This window comes from Crocodylus porosus, unplaced genomic scaffold (genome assembly GCF_001723895.1).
Source record: "Crocodylus porosus isolate Cpor-Errol unplaced genomic scaffold, CroPor_comp1, whole genome shotgun sequence".
Lineage (NCBI taxonomy): Eukaryota > Metazoa > Chordata > Crocodylia > Crocodylidae > Crocodylus > Crocodylus porosus.
This window is the reverse complement of record NW_017728906.1, coordinates 105,774,177-105,794,678: the sequence shown is the minus strand read 5'-3', so window position 1 is coordinate 105,794,678 and position 20,502 is coordinate 105,774,177. Positions and strand designations below refer to the sequence as shown.

The window sequence follows — 20,502 nt, the reverse complement described above, 5'->3', positions numbered from 1 at the left end:
GTGTAAGGTTGGGAGTATAGCAGAGGCTAGGGGTAAGGTACACTATACCATGCTAAAATAATGGACATTTTAACTTATTTATCTTTTATACTGCTTACTATCTTTTTAGTTGATTATAGAATGTCATTAATTTTAGGGTGTTAAAGTGCTGTTGAATCAAAGAGATTTTGGGTAAAGAAATAAATGTCAGGTTTCTTTTTCTATGTGCATGATTTTGTTTCGGAAAAAGCTGAACTTATTCTTGCTTTTTGTTCAATTAGACATGTCAATACAACAAAACCCCACACCTGTTCAAGTAGGCTAGCCAGTGGTTATAGCAAAATACTGCAGATCTGTCTGCTTTATTTAGCATAGACATTGTCACCTTTTTCACAGCTTGAAATATGTATTTAATTGACAACGTATTTGTGTGTCTTCTTCACTCAGAAGATAGATTTTTCAATATCCAAGTTCATCTCAGATTTACATATTCCTTTAGAACAGGTAGATGCAATATTCACGTTTTCACTATATGGTATACTGCTTGTTTAACAGTTATATTATAGCGTATATAAAAGGTCCCAGTATTGCTGACCATAGAACATTTTCCAGTGTGGCTTGAAAAATGGACCTTAGTAAGCATCACTGTGTTGCATTACAAATGTGTCTTGCGTATTATATCATCTCGCTGTTTATATTATTTAGTGATCGTAAACTCCCAGATCGAAAACTCTTCCTACGTACGCTTCGCAGATAATTGCGATAAAGCATAACGCTGATGACTCTAGCCTGAAATTGTTTAGAAACAATATAGTACAGAATAATGTCTAGGCAGGTACTGAGGTTCATGAGGAAGGTGGTGAATGCTGCCCATGGATTGTAGCTCTTGTTTTCGTCTTGCAACATCAGGAATGCAAAACAAATGTGGAAGGGTACAAAGCAGACAAGCACTTGCACAATCAAAGTAACTATAATTCTTATAGATCTCTCCTTGGCCTTGGGTTTCAGTTTAGAAGTCCTGCCATGGATGAAATTGTAAATAATAACAAGGTAGCATCCAATCATGATGAACAGGGGAATCAAGAAAAAGAAAATCAAGCGAGAATAGTTTAACATATTGACTTCCTTTAGGTGAATAATGTCAAGCATCTTTATGCAGGTGGTAAAATTTGAGGCTTTATCTGGATCTGAATTTAAAAACAACAGAGGGGAAGTTGATGCAAGGGTCATTATCCAGATGCCAATGCAGGCTATCAAAGCTTTGCTTGTATTTTTAAGTTCTTTCACATGTTTTGGCTGGACAATAGCCATAAATCTATCTACGCTTATAAAAGCAAGCAACCACAGAGCAATGCTTGGATAAAACACAGTGAAAGCGCTGACAATCCGACAAAACAGATCTCCAAAAGGCCAAATTCCTTTCCCATAGTAGGTTATCCGGAAGGGCAAGGATAATATAAAAATTAAGTCGAGGAAAGCAACATTCATCATGTAGACAGTTATAGTTGTTCTTTTTTTGGTAGTGCAGCTGAAAACCCATAGTGCTGTGATATTTACTAGTAATCCAATGGTGAATACAAAGATATAGAAGACCAGGGACGCGATCCGGTATTCTTCGGGGTGTTGACTTCCTGGCATAATGTTTTGGTTATATCCATTCATTGTCTTTTTTTCCTCGTACACTTTTCCTAAAAGCAAATAAAATGAAGTATGAAAAGTGAAATTGCCATCAAAGGGACTTAAAGCTCCACATAGAAACCTTTTTATTTTTAAAAGTAATTGTGGTTAAGGAGTAAGAACCTCATATGGTTGAGGAATAATCACCTACACTGTGCTACCGACTTTTATCTATTAATGGCAGTCTCTGTCCCAAGAAGATTACATATATCAGACTTCTGGATGGAATGATATGATATTTAATAATTCAAAAAAGAATAATTTCTGTTAAAGAAGTATAACTAATATATAGTGTGTAAAAGGAAGAAGAAAAATATGTATCTAAAAATGATATTTTGGGTTCTAAATACAGTATTCATTTCCCAGGCTTTAAAATGTACTGGACATATATGAAAGAGAGGATTAATCTTAGAGCTATTTTGTTTTAAAAAAATTGGGATGAGGAATGAACCATGAATAGAACCTCAAAGTGATGACCTTCTGAGCAGGTTAGCTGCTGGGAAGAGTGGGTATGCTGAGACTCCTAGCAACATGCTGTCCTAAAATGAGGTGCTTGCTGTCTCTCTCCTATCTCAGTCTCTTGGTGATAAGTGCCTTGAATTGGAAGTGTCAGTGCACTTGCTCATCTGCTGACAGGAAAAAGGAGGTGTCCTTCTTTCTTTAGTCTACTTAGAGACTGCTAGCAGGGAAGAATAAATCTATTGTAGTCTTTTCTTAGGCCTTGGGCAGACATACCACTAAAATATGGAGTGCTTCAATGGTGGAGAAACATGCAGCCCCTCAATGGACCTGGGAGGCCCTACCCCCTGCCTCCCCACTTCTGGAACTTGAAGACTAGAGGCAAAGAGCTTTTAGGCATTCTTGATGTCTGCCCTGTGGGTGGCTGAGGGCACAGGAAAGTGCTCATTGGCTAGCTGTCCTGTTCTGCCTCCTACCACGGAGGGGAGGGAAGGGTGGAGCACCGTAAGATGCTGGAAGCCTGAGCAAACCCCTGCCATACTTTGTAATGTGTGCAGATGTAATTGGAAAAGGTTCAAAATGAGGCACTTCAAAATAGTTCATCCAGGGTTTGTTTGGGTTTTTTTTAAAGTGCTTTGGCCATTTTCAAAGCACTTCCTAGTGCACATATGTCTGTCTGCTTGCATTTTGAAGTGGTTCAAATGTTATGTCTATCCAGGACCTTAGTCTTCTACCGATTTTGCAGATGGCATGGTCCACTTCGCTTGACCCTTGACTTAGCCTCCCAACACTTCTTCAAAGAGAGTTTCTCTTCTTCTGTATTCTTCTCTTCGTCCTCCTTTTTTCCCTTCTATTTTTTCATTTTGGAGGGGGTTGAAATCTCTTTGACAAAAGTTAATACCTGATGCTGCTAACAGTTTTCCTAACAGCAGGAGAATGCAATTTTTGTAAGGTTATCAGTAGTCTGTTTGTTTTAGTCTTGGAAATGAAAGATGCATTTTAATAGCAGCATATCTCACTCTTATGATGTACTTTTTGTATATTATACATCAATGCATTGTTAATCATGCATATAATTTAAGAACATAAAAGTTTCCCTCGAAGATCACAGCAGTGGTCTGTGTAGACCATTGTCCTTGTCTGACAACACGCAGTACCAGATGTTTTCAAGGAGGGGTACTCCCATCCTGAACAGTTACGATGTAACATACCTACATAGGACATGTCTTCCAAAGTCCTTTAAGTTAATGATTATGTTTTGCTTTGGAAATATGTTTTATTTATTAGTTTTATTTTTGGTTCTCTATATTAAAACTGTAATATATCTTGTAATTAGTATTATATATGTAATTATATATTAATGCCTAAGGCTGAACTCGGTCTCAGTGATGCTTTTTGTGGTAATGAAAATGTTGCTGATTGGTCTGAAGAAGATTAGGTCACTAAAGGAAAAATGTTAGTGTGAGGGCCATAAAGTAAAATGGAATTCACACCTCAGATGGAAAAAATGTACGGTGTATTGACGAGGAAAGAGGTTTGGAGTGGGTTTAAGAAATGCCTTTTGAAGTAGTCATGCAATATGTGGGTAAACTAAAAATAAAATGTCCAGATACCAAAGCATAACAAAAGCTCCTGAAGAGGACTCCTGGTAATATGGTGATATTTGATCTATAAGACTATCTGGTTTAAATCACTTTTTCATAAGAAATTCTTATTCAAATATCATTAAGACAATTCTGTAAGTATAACGATGAAGTATTATTGGTCAAATTAAATGATCAAAACAGTCAGAAAAATAACATTACTAAGAATACAGTCATTTTTCTACATAAAGAGAAAACATTTAGGGTAGTGAGTATTCTCATAAACTTTGTTTTTTCATTCTCATTATAGTTTTAGATTGTGTGCTGTTAATGTTGTACTTTTATCTTGAGATTTGGGGCCAATTATATAACTGTAGAGATTATGTTGTTCAACAGTAATATATACTAGTCTGCTCATTTACACTTGATATTACTTGTGACCTGTGGCTTACTTGGAGGTCTTTTCAATCTATATAGTGTAGTATTTTAAGATCTACCTGCAGAGTTTTTTTATTGTTGAAGACATTCTTTAACTTAACCAACTGTCCATGGTTAAAATTAATGTTAGTCCTGTAATCACAAGTCCATTCTAAATATAAAAGTTAGAAATCTGACATTTAAACACTACATAGGTAAGAAATAAGTAGATTAAAAAATCTGAATATTTATTCTTGTATGTGCATACATGTGTTTATTATTGGATTGCAGACATTGCTGCTTGCACAGTATTCGCATTTGATATTTGGAAGATCAGCACGCATAGATCTTCGTGTGCACCTGAGCTGAGTGTTTTGTCCCAGACATTGTTTAGTGATAGAAATGTTTAATGTTTAACTGGTTAAGTTGAATAAAGTGATTTATAAGATCTTAAAGGGGTCATTTTTTCCAAATATTTTAATTTGTCATATTTTAATAATTAGTGGAGTTCTTAATTTAATCTAATCTAATGAAAAGATTTCCCTGAACAATTCATATTTGTTGCTCTTTTTTAATTTAATTTAATTTTTGTTGTTTGTGTGTACATTTAATAAAGAGGGTAGAGTTTCAACTGGGTGCTACATATGAGACTTAGAGGACAAGCTCAGAATTGGTTTTTTGCCTCCTGGTTTTGACTGAGAGTTAGAGTTAGTTCTCTTGTTTGTATATAGAGCTAAACCACTTACTGTTTTAGTGCTTGCAACTATGTAACTGCTATCTCTTAACCACCCCTCTTCTTTCCTAAAATGTCCTCAAAGAATTGTGTTAGTTTGGGCTTATTTAAGGTTATCAGTAAAATCTGTCCAAATGTAATTCAATGAGAGCAAATAATTTTACTATATAGTTATAAACTATTTAGGATGGATGTTACTTTTAGCAACTACTTACTTTTAACATACAGAACAAGAAGCTTATGTGACTGCATGTATTCTTGAAAAACAATTTTTTTGCTTAAATGTAAAGTTGCACAGTAGAACTGTATTTAAAAAGTTGAATTGTGGTGGTAAGTGCATTTCCTTTTACTAGTTCTAGAAAGCATAGCATTGTTAAATTCATATTTTTAAAGGCAGAAGTCAGTCTTAGTAATTTATATAGACATCTAAATTACCATTATACTCAGTTTGAAAATAATTGATCAAACATTACTTACCTTCTGCACGCTATAAAATTACTTCAGAGATGCTCATTTTTTAACCTCAGATCTGCAAAAATGTTTAGACTTCCTTCTCTGTTCGCTTCACTGTCTTAAAATAGAAGCCCTCCTTTACGGGCAGGAAATGATGAAACAATGTAGCTAGTTCCGACTTAATTTATTGGTTATATTAATTTTAAAAAATTGTTAATGATGTATCACACAGGATAACTCTTCTTTTGACCTTTCTGTACTGTCAGCTGACAGTTCTAGCCTCTTTCAGTGGGTGTGCTTTTATAATGTTTCTTGTTTCAGAATTGTGTGTGTGTGTGCATGTGCACACACATGCACATGTGTATGTGTGTGTGTATTTTGGGAACATCAAAAATGTGAAACAAAGTACTTGCATAACAACCAAATTATGGTAAAAAAGGAAGTTTTTATTAAATATGAATTAAATGTGTTCTGCACAGACTGTATTTACTCTTGTGGAAATCCCCATTGTGTTTTCATTGCATTGAGCTGGTAGTCAGTTTGAAAGTGAGAAAAATGCACTGCATTTGAAATAGGAAGTTTAAGTCACTCACATGCTTAGCTTGTTTTTCAGCTATATTTATATGATCATATTGGAAAAATAGTAATTCTGTAATGCTTTACTTTTTTTTAGAAAATGATGCTAACTATGCCTTTTCTGAGTGTTCATCAGATAAACTGAATGCAGTATTATAAATGTATTTTTTTCACATAATGGGAAAATAAGTACTTAATTTTACCTGAAACATGAAATGGTTTTCTCTGAAATGTTATATTCAAGCTTTTTATTATGCCATAAAAAATTACTTTCTCAGGGCCAAATAATTAAAAATGTGGAAAGAAAAATCTCCATTTTATTGAAAAGATATTTCAGGTATTATAGTGAACTTTACTGTGTAGGGGAAAATCTTGTGTAGCGTAATGTAATTCAATGTGTAGGGGAAACTTCTTGTTTAATTTTACTTTTGAAAACTCCCAATAAGGTCAATAGGAGTTTTGGAAGAGTAGGGTCAAATAATATTTGCAGGATTTGGTCTTTAGTAAAATGGGATGAAAGCTCTAAACTGCATTATTGTAGTTTAGTAGAGACCCTTGTCTCTGCAAAATAGCTTTGTGGCATTAGTCAAAAAGTATATCTACTTTAAGAACTGCTGCCCTATTAGTTGTATTGACACAGCCTCCTTGTGGATACATGATCTATATCATCAGAAGGGTTTTTTTCCTGCTATCATATTTATACCACCTCCCCAATTGACATGAGCAGAAGCCCTCTTATTGTCAGCCAGCAAACGCCTCTTATGGTTACCATAGTTGCATCCAAATTGGAGGGGCTTTGCTGGCAGATACCTGTAGCCAACATAGCTATACTGGCAAAACTTTCTAGTGTAATCAGACTTAAATTGAAGTGCATAGATGTTTACATTGCCTACCTCAGTGTGTGAAGTTGTCTAGTCAGAGAAGAGATGGGTTTTAAAAACTGTATGTTAATATATAGCTTACTTCAGATTGTTACATTAGTATTAGATTTTTGTGTTGTAGGGTACCTAAACTCAAACAATATATATGATATTTTCAAAGCCCTTGCAGATATAATGAGTATTAAATCTACCTCCCCTTGCCCTCAACAGCCAAAGCATTCTAGCTCTCCAGGATAAGTGCTCCTGGGGGTTTAGTTTTAAAAATTTCACTGCAAGTATTTGTTTGTAAAACATAACTTTTCCAAACACTGCTTAATCCTAAAGACTGCTACATTTTAAGAATTATAAGGTGGTTGTCAGTGTTGTAGTCCATTAGCATTAAAACCCTGGAATCTCTATAGTGCTGTGAATCATTTGTACAATGCTTTCAGTGCAGGTAAAAATTCACTGAAATGCAGTGTTACATGTTTTGTCGGGAGCAGAGTGCTTGTTATGCCCCTTTGACTCATTCACAAGACTTAAAGATATGATTAGGCTGTTCAGCTGTCACTCCTCCCCATCCGAAAGAAAACTTTATTTGACAAGTGCCATACATATGTACAAGTAAATAGTTAAGTTTTGTTAGGAAGTATATTACTTAAAAGCTATCTGTAACAGGGTCTTTGCTCAAGGGGTGGCCGTCCTGCCCTTGGATTACCGTCTTAGTCCTTGGTCTTGCTGCCTCTCAGGCAAAACTCCCTTTCCCTCACCTGCTATGCCTTGTTGGTATTAATCTCTAGGAAATGGGAGGCTGCCTCAGGGCTTCCCAAGTCTGATCTTGCCTTAAGGGCCAATTGCACGGCTCCATCTGCCCCCACATCACGCCCCATGCCTCCCAGGTGTTATAACTCACTGATGTTCATTCAATCTCCAGTGTGGCTTGCTTCTCCCAGGCACTTTGCCTCTCTCAGCTACTCCTGAGTGCTGCCTTCCTGCCTGGAGTTGCATACTCTGCCCCTTCTGGGCCTCTGGTCTCACTCTCAGCCCTGCTCTGGGCTCCTGGACCCTCTGGTCCCACTCTCAGCCCCTATTTGGGCTCCCAGACACCTTACTGAGCCCCTAGGGACCTCCTCCACCCTTAGTCCCTTCCCCAACCTCCAGAGTTTACCCCCAGCTTTGATGTTAAGGCAGGAGCCCTGCTATAGGTCTGCTCACCTCCCTGTGGCTCCTGGGACTAGATTGTCTGACTGGCTCAAGCCCTGAGCTTATATGTCTCAGTCCCAGCCCCCTTGTGGTTAGGTAACTCCCCAATCAGCCCCTGCTGCACTTGCAGACTGGTTTTCATGCAGCCTGTCCTCTTAAAGTGACAGGTGCATGCCAAGCACCCTGTTACAGCAGAGGTTGTCAACCAGGAGTATGTATACCCCCAGGAGTACTTTGGAAGGACCTAGAGGGTATGTTTGGGCAGGTGGGGATGGAGCACTGCCACCAACCACTCTGCACCACCACCTCCCAGGAGCAGGGGGCGGGGGAAGGCAGTGGTGTCCCTCTGTGGGCCTCACAGGCGCCACCTGCCTGGCCAGACCGGGTGGGGGGAGCTGGCATGTGGCTGCCACCACCCTGTGCTACCACCGCTCCACATCCAGCTGTGCACCCCCACACCCAATTCCACATCCAGCCATGCATCATCCCCCCCTTTGCTCTGTGTCCAGCTGCCAGGGGTACACTTATTAAAAAAAGGTTGAAAATCTCTGTGATACAGTACACATTTAATTAATTTCTAGTTTGAAAGCAACCAGTTACTGACTATGGAACTGGAGGGTTTCTGTTCAAAGAATTGTCTTGGATTGCTGTTCACATAGAAAAAAATATCTGGTGTTATTTTCTTCAGATGAGCAGGCAGTCAGGACTGAACTACCATATACTTGCCTTCAAAATTAATGGAAACCTCGCCAAAGGTTTCCTTAATCATCTGTGCTGATGTGCCAAACAAAGGCTGCAATGATTTGGTAGAGGCACTGACTCTGTTGGAGGGAAGTGTCTGACACTTGGGTTAGGATTCCTCCCTTAGGCTAAGTACAGATGTTCAAAAGCCCTGAGGCAGAATCAATTCAATCTCTGCAGATTTTTTTAAACTGTGTAGATTAAACTGATAACAAAATGATTTGACAGTCTGTGTTTGGGTGGCCAAGATAGGCAGAAGCCTGCATTGGCCCAGGCCAGGCCTGGGGGCGCTTTTAAGGCTGCTGAACCCAGCTCAGCAATAGCCCAGGCCTGATTGTCTGCTGGTTGTACTCTCTGCTGCTGATAAGAGATGGGGGGGGGGGAGGTGTCCAGCATCCAATCTCTCCCCAGTCCTTACCTTTGGGGATGGGAAATGTAACCCCCACCAGTCGGAGTCTGCACACCATGGGAAAAACCACCACTGGGCGAGGGGTTTCTCCTCATCCCCCACCCTGCCTGCCCACAGCTGGTCTTAGATCACCCCAGCCCTCCATCTCCAAGGGGGGAATTTCAGCTCAGCTCCCAGCTGCAGGGTGGGGTGTGAAAAGACCCTTTATGTGGCTTCCTCCCCCTGGCCCCATGCCTTGCAGACCCCAGCTGGGGTTCCCGTGCCGGGCCAGAGGGTGCATTCTCACCTCCCACCACTCCTCTCAGAGAAGGACAGCTGAGGAAGAAGCAAGTCTAAGTCGATCCCAGCCTGGCTTGCTAGGCTACAGCACAGGGGAGAAGAAAGCCCCCTCCCTGCCAGGACTTTTCCTCTCCTTTACTGACTGCGGCTAGGGAATCCTGTGGGGTCTGTTTCCTTTCTTTCCCCTCAGCTCCGTTCCACCAGGCTGACAGGCAGGAAGCAGGCTGGTATGATAGCTGGAGGCAGGGCCAGCCCTGCTCCACTGGAGCAGGCAGTATGGCCCCGGCTGCAAAGCATCCTGGGATGCTGGGGGACTGTGAGTTAACTTGAAATGGGAATCATAGAAAATTAGGGTTGGAAGGGACCTCAGGAGGTTGGAAGGGACCTCAGGAGGGACCCCAACAAGGTCATCCCAGCCAAGGCTTTGTCCAGCTGGGCCTTGAAAACCTCCAAGGATGGAGATTCTACAACCTTTCTGGGTAACCTGTTCCAGTGTTTTACTAAACTAGCGAGAAAATTCTCCCTAATATTTTACCTAAACTTCCCTTCCTTCACTTTGAAACTATTGCTCTTTGTCTCTGTCATCTTCCACCACTGAGAACAGTCTAGCTCCATCCTCTTTCAAACCCCCTTCAGGTAGTTGAAGGCTGCTGTTAAATCCCCTCTCAATCTTCTTTTCTCTAAACTAAATAAGTTCAGTTCCCTTAGCCTCTCTCATCACAGTCATGTGCCCTAGGCCCCTAACCATTTTTGTTGCCCTATGCTGGACTGTCTCTAATTTATCTACATCCTTTCTGTAGTGGGGGTCCCAAAATTGGACACAGTACTCCAGATATGGCCTCACCAGAGGTGAACAGAGGGGAATAATTACTTCACTTGATCTGCTGGGAACACTCCTACCAATGCAGCCCAGTATGCTGCTAGCCTTCTTGGCAACAGGAGCACACTGTTGGTGCATTGGAAGTGAGCTGGGACAGAAGTTCCATAAATCAGTTAAGTCTGATACTACATCCATCCATATTCATCTTAAACGAGTTTTTCCCATTTGGAGAGTGCTTAAGTGCTCTGAACTTCTGTTCTGTTGCAGGTTAAGGTCATCAGGTTTTCTGACTGCTCACGTTTATGTTTAACTTCTGTCCATAGACTTAGGATTTATCTTCATTGCCGATCACCCTCAGCCTTACCTGAGTTGTTGTCCGTAATATCTGTGACCTGAGTTTAGAGATGCTTTCATTCAGCCCTTTGGGTTATTCTACGGAGTTGGCTAAAGCTTGAATGCTGTTTTCAGTGAGGTTGTTAACCACCCCATTTTGCAGTACAGGAACAAAACCACCTGACTCCTGATAGTGTTCTGGGCCTTCCTATGTACTCAGAACAGACAGGTTGGTGCACAGTTCACTGGCTAAAAGAAATAAAATCTCAGATTATTGCAGCATATAAAAACATAAAATGGGTCTACAGAAGCCCTAGTGATGACAAAATAACCTGGGTGTAATTTTTGCACTTTGTTACAACAGGGTTCTCACTCAAGTAACTGCAGTGCAGGCCTACCTTAAATGGGGAGAAGAGTGGTCAGGTTTAGCCTTCATTCTCCTGGTTCTGTTTTAGAAATCTCTGGATCCTGTATTCTCTTGCTGCCCTGTCTTCTTCTGGATGTATTTACAATGTGGGTCCTTTTATCACTCCCATTTTCATAAGAATAAATGCCTACTGCTGTCTGTTTCTCTTGTCACTGTGACAGTAGTGTTATCGGATTATTGTGTGACATGTTGTCACTCCTCCTGGGCAGTAACAAGTAATACTTAGTTTCTCTTGCTTTGTATCACCTGTGTACTCCTAAAATAGAAAAGGAGAAGTGTTTCACCCAACCCATTTACTTTATACCATGTGATCTTTCCAGGGGAGGGGATAAGGAGCCCTGCATCTGAAGATGGGGAGGAATTAAACACAGCTTCAGCATGGTAGGAAGTAAGCCACATTTTGACATTTTTCCTTCTCCCTTTTAACTTACAAGCGCTCCGCGTGATGACTATCAGACAGAAAAGCAGTAGCATTAAATGAGTGTGAACTGTGAGGAGGTGCTGGGATCTCCCCTGCTAGGGGGTTTTGCCATGGCAGGGGAAGACCTACACTGTCTCTGGCAGCCATAGGAACCAGGCAGCACAGCTATGTACCAATCAGTGTATCTGGGAGGCAGGGGGAGGTGATTGGGGGAAGCAGAATGTGCTCCATCCTCAGGGAGCCTTTGCTAAAGCAGGTGCAACCCTGCTCCCAGTATATATGTATGGGGGGCAGAGAGTAAATGGGGCACCGGGATCTGGTCTGAGAAAGCCCAGCCATGGGGGAGCTGACACTGACACTAAGCAGTGGGAGCAGCAGAGCCCAGGAAGGTAAGAGTTCCCTTCCCCTCACCCATGCCAACGTGCATCCCGTTCTGCAGCTCCATGTACTGTAGTTGGCATACTCTTGCCACCGCCCTCCCACTCCTTCCTCAGACGCTCCATGAGCTCTGTGCCACTACAGAAAGGGCACAGAGTATCTTTCAGGGTACAGTATCTTTCTCAGGCCGGTATTTCAACTGTGCAGGAGCAGTTGCATCTCTATTTCAATATGTTAACAATATGTTAACAACCTGCTGTTGTAGTAAATTCATACGCCTGCATTGGTCGAGATTTTCAAGATTTTAATTTTTGAATTAGCTGTTTTTTTAAAATTCTGTGTATCCAACATTATGAGCTGGTAGTATTATTATCGTTATGATAGAAGCTAGATCAGTATTTAATAGTCAGGTTTTTTTCTAGGTGCTTAAATCCACATTTATTTGTACTCGTATCAGCTTGAAATCTGCCTTATTGAGGTTTGGGTTAGGTTTAGTGACTGGAATTTAATGTTTGAGCCTGGGTTTCAAGACATACAGTGCCCCTGAAAACAGTCCCAACACCGACATTTTTCAGTTCTCTTAACTTTCGTATTGCATATGACTGGGGCTCAAGCTTTTGCAGTTATGCACACCAGACTCATTTCCTGAAAGTATCATCTGTAAGCACCTAGAAAAGGACAGAGTAATATGTAACAGCCAAAGTGGATTTGTCAAAAACATGTCATGATAGTCCTGTTCTATGACAAGGCAACATGGTTTGTGGCCAGGGAAGAAACAGTAAATGTAATAAATCTGGATTTTACTGTGGCTTTTCATACTACCGCATGTTGTATCCCTATATGGGAGTCAGCCCCTCCACCTCACACAGCCAGATGGGCCATGCCCCCTCACTCCCCCATAGGGCCAGGTCAGGACTGAGCCATGCCCCCACCCCACCATGTGGTCATATTGGGACTGAGCTGCCTCCTGCCTCCTCCGTGTAGCTGGATGGGGCTCTGCCATCCCTGCCTTGGCTACCAGATCGGGGTCACCAGACAGATCTGGTCCACAGATGGACCAGGCACTGCTCATCTGGCTTGCCATGGAAAAGGGTTGGACAGCACTGCTCTATTGCATTGTCCAAGTGTGGGTAGGGCTTGGGAATTTGGAAGCAGGGGAGGGCAGCAGTATTGCCACTGTTCTTCAGCTGCCAAATTTCCCAACCCATGGAGAGTCCATGGGCCAGAGGTTGAACACCCCTGGGATAGAGGGTACCCATACTAAATTGGGAAAGCATACCACATGGCTGTGCGTTTTTAAGCATTTTAGAGGGCAGAGTTACTGGTAGAATTTAATTTTTCTTGACAAATTGGTGAAATTATCTGAAATAAATGTGAGGAAATTCAGTGAGGGGAAACTACAAAGTCCTGTACTTAAGTAGGAATCATTAACTGAACAAATGCAAAATAGAAAAAGACTCCTAGAGCTGTTATTCAGAAAAAGGATTGCAGGTTTATAGTGAATAGCAGTAAGAATGCAAGTCAGCAGTGTTATATTGTTGTGAAAGAAGGCTAATGCCATACTGAAATGTGCAAAGAAGGCTATCAAATGTTAGCTTTGAAGCAGTCCTTCTAACTTGTGACATCTTAACTGAACTATTGTGTCCTTTTTGGAAACCACATTTCAAGAGAGATGTGGACTGACTGGAGAGACTACAGAGGAGAGTAACAAAAATGATGAGACGTTCAGAAGATAAAACCTAAAAGAACAGATCGAAAGAACTGGTTTTGTTTAGTTTTGAGAAGACATTATAGTCTTAGGAAAAGGTTAGTGCAAAGCGGAAGGGTACAAATTATTTTTCATGTTTACTAAGCATAAGACATGAAGTAATGGGCTTTACTTGCAGCAAGGTTAGGCATTAGAAAAATCTTCCTAACTGTAAAGGTAGTCAAGGATAAGAGTAGATTACCTAAGAATGTTGTGGATTCTCTATCAGTGGTTTTTTTCAAACTAGATTAGACAAACCTGCGAGGAATAGTTTAAATGTTCTGCATTGGGGCAAAGGAATTGATTAGATGACCACTTGAGGTCACTTCCAGGCCAGGGGTGTTTTATGATTCTATATTGCCCCACTGGGCTTCATTCAACTGTTGTCCAATCCGTATTGCCCCTTAGAGAAAGTAGTATTTCAGAATTATTTGAAGTGCTAGCTTTATCTCCAAAATGCCTTGATTATTAGTGATGGGTCAGAGAAAATGACACAACAGGACAGAGTTCAGGAATAGTTCAGAATAATTTCCTGGAACCTGAGCTATAGTTGCTGCCCATGGCAGGTTTCTAGGAATCCTTGTGTATGTTTCTTCTCTACCTGTATTGGAGAGAGGTTTCTTTTGAAATTTTTTCTGTGAAAAAAGAGCTTTCTCTTGAAAATATGTCAAAATGTTCTAAAAAGATGACATCAGAGAGGCTGACACGAGAGGTTTACCCAGGAGAACTTTTGTTCTCTGCCAGAAAAAGTAAGCTTGAGTCTTGCCAGGCAGTACTAGGCATGACTTGACTGGTTCAGTGCAGAGCACTATGTGAGTAGATGTGCTTGATTGTATTCACTCAGCGTACTTCATTGTGATGGGAGGAAGGCTGGTATGCTCAAAGTGTGGAACAAGCCCCTAAGTAATGAAAAAGGGGAAAGAGGAAGCCTTACTGACTCCTTAAAGTGCCAAAGAAGGATCACAGAGCTGGTCTTTGAATGACAGTTAAGGGTTCCCAGAAAGACCCCTATTTTCTCCTTGCCTTAACTCTACCTCAGCATAACTAGGGCAGGGCGTCAGTCCCAGGCTCTGGGGGCACCAGAATCACCCATCCTGGGAGTCTTTGCCACAGAAGGGACAATCCTGCGCTGCCCCTGCCCAGCTGTAGGAGCAGGGGGGAGGGCAAGTGGAACGGTGCTGCCCCCACCTGGGAACCTTTGCCAGAGCAGGCACAGCCCTGCACACACTATGAGCAGGACGGGGGGAAGGGTACAAAGGGGCACCAGGGTCAGCTCTCAGGGAGCTCAGCTACAGGGCTGCTGCTGTCAAGTGGAGCTTATGCTGTTACAGCAGCCGCAGTAGTAGCCTGGGAAGGTAAGCATTTGCTTCCCCTCACCCCCACGCATCTATGTTCCTGCCCCAGGCGCTCAATAAGCTGGTTAAGTCTCTGCACTGCTTTATTCCCTTTCACTGACTCACTTCTTAAAAACAGAAACAAAACCCAAAAAAACAATAACCTTGAAATCTACATAACCATTAAGGCAAGGATTTTTGTAGGCGGTACTTAGTATTAGATCAACTGCATGGTTGGGAGCATTACGTGTACACCTTGTACATTGAACACTTAAAGGAGTGTATGAAGCTGAATAATGTTATGGTACTGGGTTGAACACAACAGATAATTTGCCAGATCATTAAGGATTAGTCAGGTTTGGTCCTTCTGCCTATTTGTCACCTCTAGGACTCCCTCTACACATTACAGGTATCGCACAATTAACTTGAGACCAGTTACACCTGCAAAATAACTATCATAAAATTATAAGTTCCAACCAGCCATGAAGTTAGACCTCAAAAATGTGTACTGACTTTATAGCTGGTTGCTGTCAAGCTTTAATTTGCAAATGTAGCAGGGCTCCTAGCCACAGGGGGTGCAACCCCCGAGCCATGGAGATAACTGCTGCTGTAATACCCAAGGGTTGGGGGTGAGTGAAACTTCTGGGCCTACATATGGTTTTCGGTGGGTCCCGCAGCTGCTGGGGCTCAGGGTCCTGGCTGCTGGGAGCCCTGTCAGGAAAGGTGCTCTGAGCTGTGGGTGCCTCTTTCTTGCCAACATGGGGCATGGCAGGAGGCGCAATTGTGTGGATCATGCATTAAATCCAGTTGCATCTTTACCTGCATATGTAGAGGGGCCCTAGATGATGCAAAGTTAAGGGTTCATGGAGGTATGGTGTAAAAGATGTCATGGAGGTATGGTGTAAAAGATGCTGCTTGCCTGTATCTCCCGGTTTTCAGAAGTTTAAATATAGGTGTGTTTTATGTTAGAAACACATCTGTGTTAGAAAGGTACAAGGCTCTGCCCTGCAGATAGCCAGATGTAATAATGATATTACCAATCAAAGATGCTGTTACAAGTTGCTGGGATGCAAATGTTACATCTCTGGGATTCTGTAGTGATACACAAGTAGCAAAATCCCTGCAACTTTAACTCGGCTTCATTCAGTGGCAAAGTTAGGGTGATTTAGTTAATTTACATCCTTACAGAATATAAGTCATTAGATGCAAGTTAGATCATAGTAGCTGATGTATGCTGTTGAGCAGCTTCTCTTCTCCCTTTAAACCACCTAAAAAGTATGTTTATCCATATTTCTGCACTCTATAGTAAATTTTGGGGTACTGTATACCTGTACCTGGCTCAGCAAAATAAGTCTCTTTCTCTTTGTGTGTGTGTGTGTGTATGCGTGCACGCGCGTGTGTACACACCTCCTCTCCTCCCAAAATAGCTGAACTATATGAAACATTAATGAGAATTTAATTGCAATTATTACTACCAATTTTAAAGCTATTATGTGTAGTATGAATACTGCTCCTACTAGAATATAGCATAGTACAAAGTGCTTCTTGCCCATAACTAGGGCTTCTAGGTGCTGCAGTAACATAAATATAGTTAATATCACTCCTTTTTTATATCACACTTCTATTATCACAATGACAAACTTCTATACATTATAAAAATATTTTATGTATTGTCACTATGGACTTTATCACAGATCACTTATATCAATGAATTCATAATCTCACGTAGGTAAATTTCACTAAAACATAGGAACATGAGAATTGCCATTTACTTGGTTGGACCAAGGTCCATCTAGCCCAGTATCCTGTGTCCCACTGCCCCCTATCCTGTGTCACACGATGGCAGGGACTGGATGCTGGAAAAGAGAGTGAATTGGGTACGACCAGGGTTTTTTCCACTGTTCCCCTCTCACTTGCATGCTCCAGCATTTAAGGTCTTGAAAGTTGTAATTCACAGGCTGTATCCCTAATTTCTGTAATCAGTAGCTCTGTCCCTCCAAGAATTTTTGAATCTGGCTAATCTGTCAGCTTCCTCAGCATCTGATGGCAATAATTTCCACACTTTTAATTAATGTGGTGTGAACATTAGATTTAAACTTACTACCTACTAGTTTCATTTTGTGACCCCTAGTTCTTATATTGTGAGAAATAATAGGTATTCATTACTTACTTTCTCTTCACCATTTAGTATTTGTGTAAACCCTTATTATGTCCTCCCTCAAATGTGTTTCCTAAACTGAATTAGCCTGTCCTTTTTCGTTTGTCCTTCTGGAAGCTTCTCCATATACCACTAATTATCCTTGTTGCCCTTCTCTGTACCTTCTCTAGTTCTATATCTCCATCTCTTTCCTCTGTGCTAACAGCTAATGTAGAGGAGACCATCTCAGATATTCTTTGGGTTATTTTTGCCTATGTGCATCACGTTATACTTACCTAATTTGAACTTCATCTGCCATTTAGTTGCCTATTTGATCAGTCATGCCAGATGTGTAGCAGTCTGGTGAGGCATGATTTCCCTTTGACAAGTCCGTGTTGATTCCTCCCCAGCAAGTATATTCATCCTTGTGGTGAACAATTCATTCTTTTTTAATTATTGTTTCTAACAGCTTCCCAGGAACAGAAGTGAGGTTCACTGGCCTGTAGCTTCCTGTGTTCCTCTTTAGAGCCTTTTTAGAGCCAATTAATTGTGATGAAAACAGTTATCAGGCTGACGTAATTGCTGAAGTAATTGTATTGCTCAGTCCCAGAGATCTGCCGGTGATGAACAAATATATATGGTGTATTCTAAAATGGATTTTCCAAAAATAGTTAGCAATAGCTGCCAATGCAAAGATATTGCTGAGAAGCTCAGAGTAGATAGATCAGTAGTTTAAAAAAATATTAGCAAACGAGGGCACATAATAAAAATACTATTGCTCAACCTCTGTGATGACTTGGAAAGGCTTGAGAATTAGCACCTGTGTGAATTTGGAGGAGGCAACAGCTGAAGTGGTTTAAGCAAATCTGTTCACCTCACTTTCTAATAAATGGGCTGCTGCTATCAGAAATGGCAGAAACACTGGCTAAGAAATTAAAAATGTTGGATTAAAAATGTTTGAGTGGCTCTCTTGAGTGGTTCAAGAAACATCAAGAAGGTCACTGCAGGAGAAGCTGCTATTGTTGTTTATAATGCAGTAGATACATGGATTTTAAAATTACCAAATGGACTGCTGTGTGCCTGATGACACATATTCAGTGTGAGTGAAACCAGATTATCCTTCAGATTCCTTCCTGACAATGTTCTGTTGTAAAAATGAGAAGTGGTAAGTAAACAAAAAGTTGTTTAGCTTGTGAATGCAGGTGACTGAACTCAGTAGCTCAGAAAGCCCTTTACAGTCTTCTGTTCTTTCCTATGTTTGACAGTTATCTTCTTTACTGGTATTACTGGCAGTGAAAAATGGCTACTGCTTTTTATAGAGCAGTCTCAAAAGCCACATTGTCTAGAACATAAAAAGCCATCTTGTGCCTTACAAGGCTAAGAGCTATAGGCGGATGATAGAAGAGATGTTTGAAAAGAGAACTGTAACACTCAACAAGAAAATGGAAATCCTTTTGTTTGTTAATAATTTTCCAGTTTACAACATGCAACAAAGCTAATTCTGTTTCTGCCAAACCAAATTCGTATGCATCAGTCTTGTGATCAAAATATAATCAACACATTCAGACGGCAGTATCAGAAGAGAATTGGCCATTACATTCCCCCATGCCACAAAGTAGATGTCCAGAGATAGTGCTGTGAAACTCATCATTCAATATATGCATATGGCCTATGTGACAGGGCAACTCACATGGCCTGCCACAAGAATGGAAAAGGTACAGAGACAAAGAAAAACTTACCAGGCTGATCCCAGACTGAGGAGGGGAGCGCAGTGATCCCGAGAGGGAGAGACACCATGCCAGCGGCAATCAGCACCATCAGCTGGAGGCATGGGAAAAGTGGTGAATCGCGAGCTGCTGGGAGGAACCCAGCTGGGGGGGTGCAGGGAATTTAAAGGATACTGACAAGGCAGGCGGTGGCAATCCTGAGAGAGAAAACTCGGAAGAGGAGACGGAGAGAAGGGGGAGAGACAACGACAGAGGGATTGACCCCAGGGCTCAAGGAAGAGCCCTGGCAGCCCACTTACCTGCGGAAGTTGGGGGAAGAAGCATCGATGATGTCCCTGTCGATGAGTCGGAGCCTGGAGAGTGCAGTGAACTACTCCGGGAACCTAGAAAACAAGGACAGCAAAGAAGATATTAAAGTAAGCCAGGGAGGAATCCCTGGGCCCAGCCCTGAGAGCCCCAGGTGGGATTCGAGCCGGGGTGGCTGGCAGCAAAGAATGGGGCAAGTGGCCAGGACAAAGAGAGGGTGTAGAGAACTGAGACTTGGTAACCGGGGAGCTGGAGCCCCAGAGAAGAATACTGGTAATTTGTAAGTGTAGAACACCTGGTGTGGATTGGGCAGGGGATGGGGATGGTGGAGCCCTGTGAAGAGGAGCCAATAACCCTTAGTCAGTAACAGCCATCTGGTCTGCTAGGATCATTGCTATCTTTAATCCTCCTTTTACATCAAAGTCGTGGCAGGTGAGGTCTAAGAGAACACCTGATCCTAGCAAGAGATAATGACCGGACTCCAGGAGATTAGGCATCAACCGTCACAACCTAAATGACATCATTTCTGCCACTGTTGCTAATTGCTTCTGCAAAGCGTGTTTCAGCTAGTCAACAAATGTAACATTAACCTATCAAGAGGCAGTTGATGTAGGCAGTATGCACGTGGCGCCTATTATGGATGGATGGTGGTCTAGAATTGCTGTTAGGAATGTTATGCTTAAGGAGTTTGTCCAAGATGAAAACAAACTTGCAGCATTGGAAACATTGACTATTGAGGACTCTACAGAAGGGTCAGTAGATCTAACAATGATGCATCTGGAAAAGAGGTTGAGAAAGAACAGGATAATGAGGTTTCTCCTTATATTCCTTAGAGAGCCAGTATTGTTTTTTCTAGTGGTTCAAGCCTTCGCAGATGGTATTCCTGAAGCAAAAGTTCCTGCTTTGACTCATGGATGAGACTTCCTGCTAAATAGATCTATTTCTGCTAAACAAAAGAAGATGGCAATTAATTTAAGGTTAAATAAATTATTCAATTTTTAAAAATACTGTATGTACAAAGATGCATTGTATACTAGGCAAAAAAATTCCTATGTAGCATTTGTACTAAACAATGATAACAAGCTTTTAAAATGTTAAACAGACAATTCAGCACTGTTTACAAATATTGTAATGCAAAGATTAGTAAAAAAAATTAAGTGAGTATTATGATGTAATACTGGCTTGTCAGATGCTTGCTTCATGTTTCTTAAGCAGGCACTGCCACCTGGTGTGCAACTCTGGTTATTGCCATCTCAGCTTAAAGTCACAGGTTTGGGACATCTGATGGTTGATCTTAAAGAAGTGATGCCATTTGAAATAAAAGCCATAGCAAGTAGCTGAGCAGCTCATCCTTAAATAGTCACTCCTGGTAGTGCTTGCGGGAACAGGGACTCCCCCAATGCCTGCTGGTCCCCTCTGACTACTTTGTAACAGGCCACTAGATCCCCCCTCAGCCTTCTCTTGTGGAGGCTGAACAGGTTCAGGTCCCATAGCCTCTCCTCG

General features: G+C 41.4%; 2 protein-coding genes across 2 annotated transcripts in view; one reads left to right on the top strand and one right to left on the bottom strand.

Annotated features, from left to right (window-relative positions):
• The window catches only part of UBAC2 (UBA domain containing 2), a 144,006-nt gene that overhangs the window by 8,611 nt on the left and 114,893 nt on the right, over positions 1-20,502 (top strand). The gene's annotated exons all lie outside the window — the stretch shown is intronic.
• On the bottom strand, positions 74-5,550 carry GPR18 (G protein-coupled receptor 18). The gene is made up of 2 exons (XM_019529713.1): positions 5,326-5,550; positions 74-1,667 (listed from the first exon to the last, which is right to left on the bottom strand). Exon 2 carries the CDS (start codon positions 1,639-1,641, stop codon positions 655-657), a length of 987 nt encoding a protein of 328 aa, XP_019385258.1. The 5' UTR covers positions 1,642-1,667; positions 5,326-5,550; the 3' UTR covers positions 74-654.

Bases quoted from the DNA above. Each gene is read 5' to 3' on its own strand.
- GPR18 (XM_019529713.1), bottom strand. From the start codon at position 1,641: ATGAATGGATATAACCAAAACATTATGCCAGGAAGTCAACACCCCGAA.